Source organism: Megascapheus bottae, chromosome 18 (assembly GCF_031878675.1).
Source record: "Megascapheus bottae isolate mThoBot1 chromosome 18, mThoBot2.hap1, whole genome shotgun sequence".
NCBI lineage: Eukaryota > Metazoa > Chordata > Mammalia > Rodentia > Geomyidae > Megascapheus > Megascapheus bottae.
The window spans coordinates 28,586,535-28,596,160 of NC_143526.1; the positions used below are offsets into that span (position 1 = coordinate 28,586,535).

Below are 9,626 nucleotides of genomic sequence, written 5' to 3' on the forward strand. Positions count from 1 at the left end.
TTATTTTTGGTGCTGACTCTGGGACTTGAACTCAGAGCTTGGGCACTGTCTCTGATCTTTTGCACAAGGCTAGTGCTATACCACTTGGGCTACAGCTCTACTTCCAGCCTTTTGCTGGTTAATTGGAGATAGAGTCTCAAGGACTTTCCTGCCCAAGCTGGTTTCAAAATTCAATCCTCAGACCTCATTCTCCTGAGCAGCTATGATTACATGTATGGATCACGGGTCTAGCTTTTATTATTATTATTATTATTATTGTTGTTGTTGTTGTTGTTGTTGTTATCTTGGTCAGTCATGAGACATGAACTCGGGGCCTCAGAGCTATCCCTGAGCTATTTTGCTCAAAGCTGGCGCCACTTGGAACCACAGCACCCCTTCAGGTTTTCTGGTGGTTAATTGGAGATAGAATCTCATGGATTTTCCTGCCCAGGCTGACTTCTAACCACCATCCTCAGACCCCACTCTCCTGAGTAACTAAGATTACAGGCATAAGCCACTGGCACCTGTCTTAACTTTTATTATTATTATTATTATTATTATTATTATTATTATTTAATATATTTTTATTGTAATTAATGAAAGGGTCACATGATATTTGCCAGATAGAAGGTGCATTAATTCACATACATTGATACCCTTTCACATGTCTTGGTCCCCATTACCCTCCCCCCACCCCCCCATTAACTTTTATTATTACTAAAGAAGCCTTTTGCCAGAATCAAATGCAGCACATATAATGGGTATTATTATTAAAGAAATAAAAATTACTATGACAGAACTTGATTCAAATTTAAGTGGAGTTTGTCTTCTAAGCAGTTAATACAAATTGTTGTGAAATAGTACTTTTCTTTTTCCAGTCCTGGAGCTTGAACTCAGGGCCTGAGCACTGTCCGTGGGCTTTCTCAAGGCTAGAGCTCTACCACGTGAGCCATAGTACCATTCCTGGCTTTTTCTTTTTTTTTTCTTTTTTTTTGCTAGTCCTGGGCTTGAGCTCAGGGCCTGAGCACTGTCCTTGGACTTTCTCAAGGCTAGTGCTCTACCACTTGAGCCTCAGCACCACTTCCAGCTTTTTTCTACATATGTGGTACTGAGGATTTGAACCCGGGTCTTCGTGCATGCTAGGCAAGCCAAACTCCCAGTCCACTCCTGGCTTTTTCTATGTATGTGGTACTGAGGAATCAAACCCTGGTCTTCATGCATGCTAGGCAAGCACTCTACCACTATGCCAAACTCCTGGCCTTCCCACCATTATTTTAAGTATTGGCAAGGAATGCATTTATTGTGAGAGAGGTATGAAAATTAGAATGTGATTAGTAATACAAATACAAAAAGGGAGCTGGACATGGTGGCTCACATGTGTAATTCTAGTTACTCAGGAGGCTGAGATCTGAGCATCATAGTTCAAAGACAGCCTAGGCATAGAAATCCTGAGACTTATCTCCACTTAACCACCAGAAAACCAGAAGTGGCACTGTGGCTCAAGGGATAGGGTGGTAGCCTTGAGCTGAAGAGCTCAGGGACAGCGCCCAGACAGAGTTCAAGCTCCACAACTCACACACACACACACACACACACACACACACACACACACACACACCCAAAAGGGGGATGGAGAAATGTAAGGCTATTGGATAATGGGTACTAAAACATAATTATATGGAAGCAAGGAGATCTAGTGTTCTGTAGCACAGATGGGTGACCACAGTTCACAATAACATATTGTACAATTTATAATATGCTCTGAGGTGCTCTGAGATTCAAAGCACAAAGTTCTTTTAAGGACATGGAAGCATTAACTAGTTTGATTTTATCAGTTCACATTGTGGACATGTATTGAATGATCACACTGTACCTCATAAATACTTAGAATTAAACAACAATAATACAAACATAAAGGGAAGAGCTGTGGAACACAGGACAGGAGCTGGTTCTGTCAGAGGGAGTTAGGGAAACTTCAGAACCTTGAAATACAAGACAACTCTGGAGGGGGTGGTGTATACTGGCATTTGAAAACAATCACATAATTTGTTTGGAACCTTCTGCTACCTGTAGCCAGGGACAGCATGACAGGATACCAGGGCTGAAGAAAAGCGTGTGTGTGTGTGTGTGTGTGTGTGTGTGTGTGTGTGTGAGAGAGAGAGAGAGAGAGAGAGAGAGAGAGAGAGAGAGAGAGAGAGAGAGACAGCGAGAGAGAGAGCGAGGGAGAGAGTGAGTGAGAGAGTGAGTGAGAGAGAGAGAGAGAGAGAGAGGGAGAGCGAGAGAAAGAGCGAGCAAGAGAGCGAGCGAGAGAGAGAGGGAGAGAGAGAGAACCAGAGACAGAGGATAGAAAAGGGGATATCACGATGTCAGGGGTCCAGTGTGTACCACCTTCTGAACCCTGAGTTCCCGTTAGCAAACTTATTTAGTTCAGTCCAGGTGAGGTAACTACAGGTATCATAGCAGTGGACTTGGTGGTTACAACCATTAACATAAAATATAGTTCGATTACATTGTGATAATTGAGTCCTACATTGTGATAGGGAGAAGAGGGGAGTGGTAGACATTTACCTGGAACGTATTCATCTTATTTCCAAGGTCTCAAGCTTATAGTGTGTCGAAACAGCTCTAACTTAAACACACTCAGGAAGTAATTTACATCTTTCTTGCCTTGACTGTTTGACCTTTCAAGGGTCCAGTTCTGAGTACTTAACCTTTTTCTGGTCTCACAGCTTCGCTCCAGAGTTCCCTACAGGAACTTAGGATGCACAGGAGTTTCTAGAACCTTCCAGAATAGTACCACTAGCTGGAGATTGACATTTTTCTGTAGATGACAATTTTTGGGAGATATTTCATTTCCAAGCATAACGAGAACTTTTGTAGTTGTTGATATAGGTATTCATCTGATTATGCTGGATATGAGGAAAACGATTGTGAAACAATTTGTTTCAGTTAGTTAAAATACAGGTTTATGTAGAAACTTGAATCCTAATAGGCAAGTTCTATACTCAAAAAGTACTCAAAAATGCAAGGGAGAGTGAAAAATGAGATCAAACATCTCTCAACTAATAATATGATCAATGTATAATTTGGTTTGGTCATGAAGGGGTGACTGGGAGACTCTTATGCTTTCTTCTGGCAAAAATCAAGGATAAGCTTTTATGGCTTTCAGTTCTAGAGGTTAACAGGTTGGGCTTCCAATTTCAGAGACTTTTAGTTTCAAGCTCTGAAAACTACAGGCTTAGGGCTTCAAGGTTTCGGTGCCAGTGTCTCAGAGTCCAAGGCTGTGCCAGCACCCAGCAGGCAGAGCCATATCTCCTGAGCTGGGAGTTTCAGAACTCTCAGTTTTCTCAAACTCTCCTGGTCATCATGACCTGCTGTCAATTGTAACCTCATGTTTTCCTTCATCCCAGCATCTTCTGTCTCCCTAGAGTCTTACAAGTCTGTCCTCATTCAGTCTTTGGAACTATTGAACTAATGCAACACTTTAGGTATTGGGACCTGGGACCCTTAGCTTCTAGTAACTTCCGGGAACTCTTCAGATCCCTTTGCTGTTGCTTCTGTTGCCAGGGCTAGAAGCATTGTGTTTTCATCTGATTTTTCTGAAGCTAGCTAAACCCACTCTACCCATGCTAAATACCACAAGTAGCCAAAAGGACTATTTGGGGAAAGCATTGTGACACAATGGGGTGACATGTAAGAAAGAAGCCCCTCCCATATGAATTCAAAAAGTGGCAAAGTGATTATATAACTGGTGAAGGGACATGGGACACATGTGAAATGAGTACTCAGAGGGAGTTTCTAAGCCAGTTTAGGATTTGTAAGATTCCTTGTGTTAGATGTAGACTTGCCACAGGAAGGAAGGCAATTTGAGTGATCACAAAGGAATCCACAAAGGGAAGGGATCTGGGAGGGACAGGGCATCTCAGAAAACTCCACAGCACTTTGTATGAAAACCAGAAAATTCTAAGGTGAACTATGTGGAAATGCGACGTGGGCGCTGTGAACCAGCAGTGAGCTGGGTCCACAAGAATAGGATTGCGCTAGTAGGGAGACCACCAGCTATCATGGAGACAAGCACTAACAAAGGGGTCTCTACAATGGCCTCTGAGGATTTCTTTTCTTTCTTTTTTTTTTTTTTTTTTGTGTGTGTCTGGTACCCTCTTTGGAGTTTGATTGAAATATAAAACACCTGAAAATTAGAATGTATTATACAAAATACATAATTATGTGAAATTTAGTTGTTTTAAATCCCTCTTGGTTGGAGCAAAACCCTTTGGATTCGAGGAGGGAGAGAGGGAGAGAGAGAGAAAGAGAGAGAGAGAGAGAGAGAGAGTGAGAGAGAGAGAGAGAGAGAGAGAGAGAGAGAGAGAGAGAGGGAGAGGGGGAGAGAGAGAAAGGCAGTGGATGGGGGAAGTGAGAGACTGGGAAAGGGAAAGAGAAAAGGAAAGGGTGAGAGAAAGAATGTATCAGCCATATGTCTATTAACATAAAAGTTTTCATTTTTACAAAAAGAAAAGAGGGGCCGGGAGTTTGGCCTAGTGGTAGAGTGCTTGCCTAGCATGCACGAAGACCTGGGTTTGATTCCTCGGTACCACATACATAGAAAAAAACCAGAAGCGGTGCTGAGGGTCAAGTGGTAGAGCTCTAGCCTTGAGAAAGTCCAAGGACAGGGCTCAGGCCCTGAACTCAAGCCCAGGACTGGCAAAAAAAAAAAAGAGAATTATGTAAAATTTTTGTGGAAATTATCATCTGTATTAGGAAGTAGAGCATCTAAGATATACCTCTCACCCCACTTTCACTTACCCTGAATGTCCCCAATTTTACAAGAGCAGCTATCCATTTATGTGGCACATGTCCCCAAATGAGTGTGTCTTTGCATAAATTAGATGAATGCACTGGACTTTATTACATGGGTTAGTGAAGGGCATAGAAAGTAGGTGAATGTCTAGGTGTATCCTGTCACGTTCCACATCACTTCAGTGGAGTTCAGGGAACTCAGAACTGGTCTGTTATCATATTTGGGATAAATGAAGTATTTTCCAGTATACGGAAATCATATTGGTCCATTGCCGGCAAAGTCGGTTTAACTAGAGGAGATTCCTTGAGATTTCTTTTTTCCTCTTCATTCACGCAACACAATTTCTGCTGTGGACATTCTACTTCAGAGGTTTCCCATGGTTTGCATTGCTTTCTGCAGTAGCCAGTGATGCTATCGAAGCATTTTTTGGGCTTTGCCTCATCTGTACATAGAAAACAATTTGGAACCAAGGTTAGTTTCTGAAGGAGAGTGGAAGAGGTGAGTGATTTCCCACCAGTTATGGCTTCTGTGGTCTCCAAGTGAATGTTACACCAGAGTCCTCGCCTAGAAAATCACCTGAAATAATGGGAGCTGAAAGCCCTAGGCTCCTGGCTAATGTCCCCTTGGCCCTGAGAACCTTCAAATGCATGTGGATTAGAGAAAAGAGGCCTTGGTTCCTGGTTATTGGCTGTGGCAATGTCCTGCTCCTAGAGCCATAGCACAGGTGAGTCTGTACACCAAACTCTAGGTCAGCTTTTCCTTAGCCCCGACTCTCCTGAGAGCATCCATTTGTCACCACTGACACATTTGGGAGTCGTGTCAGCTTTTTAACAGAGTATCAGAGGAGTTGGGCACCAGTGGTTTATGCCTGTAATCCTAGCTAGTCAGGAGGCTGATATCTGAAGGTCTTAGTTCAAAGCCATCCCAGGAAAGCAAGTCCTTGTGAGACTCTTATTTCTAACTCACTACTAGGATACCAGAGGTGGCCCTGAGGCTCAAAGTGGTAGAGCACTAGCCTTGAGCAAAAGGAGCTCAAGGACAGTGCCTGGCCCTGAGTTCAAGTTCCATGAGTTAAAAAAAAAAAAACATCATAGGCAGGCAGTCATGGGGGCAACACAAATGTAATCCCGGCTACTGTGAAAATGGAGGCAGAATGATCATAAGCTTGAGGCCAGCCAGGCAAAGGCAGAGAGTTCTCATCTTAGATAAGAAAGAAAAAAACTAGATGTAAGAGAATAACTCCTGCAGGAGAGCTGTTACCTAACAAGGGTGAGCCTTGGGTCCAAACTTCAGTACTACACAGCAGCTATAATAACAAAATAGTACACCAGAAAGTTCCAGTCAGACTGTTCTCCAATTAACCATTCAAAAACCAGAAGTGGTGCTGTGGCTAGAGTGGTAAAGTGTTAACATTGAGCAAAAGAGCTCAGGGTCAGTGCCCAGGCCCAGAGTTCAAACTTTAGGGCTGACACAAAAAAATAAATAGAGGAATATCACAAACAGGATTTTTTTTGTGTGTGCAGACCAATACTGAGGCTTGAATTCAGGGCCTGGACACTGTCTCTTAGTTTTTTCACTCAAGGCTAGTGCTGTACCACTTGAGACTCAGCTCCTTTTTTGACTTTTAGGTGGCTAAGTGGAGATAAAAGCCTCAGAGACTTCCTATCCAGGTTGTTTTTAAAACATAATCCTGAGATTTCAGCTCCCTCAATAGCTTTGGTTACAGGTGTGGGCCAGCAGCATCTGGCTATAAACAAAACTTGTTATGCTGCCCCACACTCATTGAAAGCATTCTGAAGCTGTCTCCTGTCTCTCAATGTTCTTTATTGTACTATGCAATTTTCATTTCCATCCCTTCCTACTTTCTTTCTTCCGTCCTGCCTTCTTCCTGCCCTCCCTCCCCCTTCCTCTTTCTTTTCCTTCCTTCCTTCCTTCCCTCCTTCCTTCCAGATGATTTTGGTGCTGGAACTCAGAATCTGTGATAGGTTGGTGCCAACTTAAACCACACTGCAAGCCATGTTTGGGGCTGGTGAGGATGAAAGAAGGTGTGGCTAAGATTTCTTCCTGGACAACTTGAAAGTGGGATGTTTCCACTTTCAGTCCCCCAAGTAGCTAATATAATAGACATGATAAACCACCACAAGGTTTTTCACTCTCTACCTAAAGAAAATGTGTTCCCCAAGGCTAAGTCTCAATTGCATGAACATGGCCCCATTAGGATCTAAAATGTAGCAGGGTGCTTGTGGCTCAAGCCTATAATCTTATCTACTTAGAAGGCTGATGTCAAGTATTGGAGTTTGAATCTAGCCTGGGCACAAAGCCCATGAGATTTTTACCTACAATAAACCACAATGAAACCAGAAGTAGAGCTAGGGCTCAAGTGAAAGAAGGTACCCTGAACAAAAAATGCCCAGAACTTACACACTTACACGTGCTTCTCTCTCTCTCTCTCTCTCTCTCTCTCTCTCTCTCTCTCTCTCTCTCTCTCTCTCTCTCTCTCTCTCTCTCTCACACACACACACACACACACAAAGCATTTCAACTGTCACCTACTGAGAATAATCTACTCTAACACTCTTGTTTCCAAGCTTCATTTTGTCTCTCTACACAAAACATGGGATAAAGGGGGGAAACACAGATGTCCTATCTCTGTCCTAATCTCTCTAATCAAGAAGTATGTTCAGGGATTAGAGGGGTATAATTTGAGGGCCACAAAACCACAAACAATGTGCCTTCTTCCTAGCAAGACAGAAAGGATCTGACCTAGACAGGGACTTATCAGGAAGTGGGAGTCTCACATTTTTAAGCTGGTGTATGCTCAAGGGAAATAGGATCATTCTACTCCACAGATGAGAAAGTTGAGACTCAAAGGGAATAATTCGGTCCATCTCCACCACTAGACAACCATGAAGCCAGTGACAAAGCCACACGGATGACAGCCTCAGTGTGTGGTTCTCAGTCCTATGAGAGCACAGGCTGGAAATGAATCTGAGTGGAACAGAGCGATCTGGTGAAAACTGGATGATGGGTCACTGTGACCTTTGACACCGAGTCTTGAGTGGAGCCCTCCCTCCTTCCACCTCCTGCTTCCTCTCTTCTCTTAGTGATACTGCAGATATCAGGAATCTTTACCATCCTGTCCCCAGCGTGGCTAATGGCAAATGGCGACATATCTCCTCCTCCCATTTCATGGCACACTTTGGACAGATTACCTGTGAGTACCACAAACAGGAGAATAAGGAGAACCAGACACAGCTTCATGTTCGCAGACTTCCCAGGAGAAAGGCAGCACAACTCCTTCATCCAGTGTTCTCTGTCAGTCTCTGGGGATGAGCCACGGCTCTGAATTCTGTCCACATTCTTAGATCTGGTTTTAAGCTCCACGCACAGCCAGGAAGTCCATGTCCACCCCCACCTATACCCCAAAGGCGGAACTCCCAGTCCCAGAATGTTCCACCTCACAGCCTATTGTCCCTCTCCTCAGCTGTGCACCCCGGGACAACTGGACCATGATTGTGCACATGGCTGCCAGCCTGTGTGGGTCAGGCTTGGCTGGTCATGGGCTCTGGTGTGGATGGAACCTTCCTGGTGTTTCCTATTTCTGCCTTGCACTGACTGGCAAACCCCAACACAAAGATAAGAGGGCATGTATCTGAAATTGTCCATTTTATGAAATTTCCAGTTCATTTATCCTGGGAGAAAATTGCTTCTAGCTTGGGCTAGAAGAACTGATGTTATTTGACGATTTCCATAAAGCCTCACTTTTCTGGTAGAGTAGGATTCAACAATGAAATTGTTCAAAAGATGAAGTTTCTCCAGCACAATATTCAGCCTGGCATGAATTGGCCTCAGCTCTCCTGTTCTAAAGAGCTAATGAACCTCCAGACTAACTGTGATCATATGACTTGACTTCTGGTTTCTATCCTATTTCTTTTAGTTTTTGAAAACCCGTTTTAGTGCGAAGAAATACACCAATGTTAGTCACTGGACACTATGTTGAAAATGACTGCGCAACTTGTGGTTAGGATAGGAGAGAGAGCAAGGGAAAGGACGACATTGTCCAAATAGAAATGTAGGCTTTTACCTGCCTTAACTGTAACCCCTCTGCACATTGTCTTTATAATAACAATTTAAAAATTTAAGTGGAGGGTTGGGAGCTTGGCCTAGTGGTAGCATGTTTGCCTAGCATGCATGAAGACCTGGGTTCAATTCCTTGGTACCACATACACAGAAAAGGCTGGAAATGGTGCTGTGGCTCAAGTGGTAGCCTTGAGAAAGCCCAAGGACAGTGTTCCGACCCTGAGTTCAAACCCCAGGACTGACAAAAAACTTAAGTGGAGCTATGGCTCAAAGTGGTAGAATGCTGGGCATAGGGACAGTGCCCAGGCCTTGAGTCCAAGCCCAACAATAAAAAACAAAAGTAATCAAATAGTAGGTTTAATACTGATCTAATTCTTTGCCAGTAGCACCTTGAGAGCCAAACTAAGTTATAAATCCTTAAAAAAGAAAATTCCTTTTATATTTCTCTCCCCATCTCTTCCATCTATTTCACTCCTAATTGTTTTTCTGTTTTTTAAAATTTAATTTAATAGTCGAGGTGATGTACAGAGTGGTTACAGTTACCTGCATAAGCTAGTGAGTACATTTCTTGTTCAACACTGTTTTTACCCTCTTCCTCCTTTTTCTCCCTCATTCTCTCCTCCCAACTTCCCCCAAATTGTGAAATTCATTTCCAGCATGTTTTCACGTGTGTATCACTGTGGCGTTACTTCACCCTTTGTCCTTTGTCTCACCTTCCTGTTGTTTCTCTTCCTTTCCCTAATTCAGAAGAGCATATATACAATACACA

General features: G+C 43.2%; 1 protein-coding gene across 1 annotated transcript; it reads right to left on the reverse strand.

The window, feature by feature from the left end:
* Positions 1 to 4,879: 4,879 nt before the first annotated feature.
* LOC150050330 (beta-defensin 128-like) lies at positions 4,880 to 8,098 on the reverse strand. The gene is made up of 2 exons (XM_090352815.1): positions 7,990 to 8,098; positions 4,880 to 5,219 (listed from the first exon to the last, which is right to left on the reverse strand). The coding sequence occupies exons 1-2, from the start codon at positions 8,078 to 8,080 to the stop codon at positions 4,975 to 4,977; spliced, it is 336 nt and encodes a 111-aa protein (XP_090208941.1). The 5' UTR covers positions 8,081 to 8,098; the 3' UTR covers positions 4,880 to 4,974.
* Between the last annotated feature and the right edge of the window lie 1,528 nt (positions 8,099 to 9,626).

Excerpts from the sequence above, each read along its gene's own strand:
- LOC150050330 (XM_090352815.1), bottom strand. The coding sequence starts at position 8,080 with ATGAAGGAGTTGTGCTGCCTTTCTCCTGGGAAGTCTGCGAACATGAAG. Across the intron at positions 5,220-7,989 it reads CCTGTTTGTGGTACTCACAG|ATGAGGCAAAGCCCAAAAAA; the intron begins GTAATCTGTCCA and ends TTCTATGTACAG.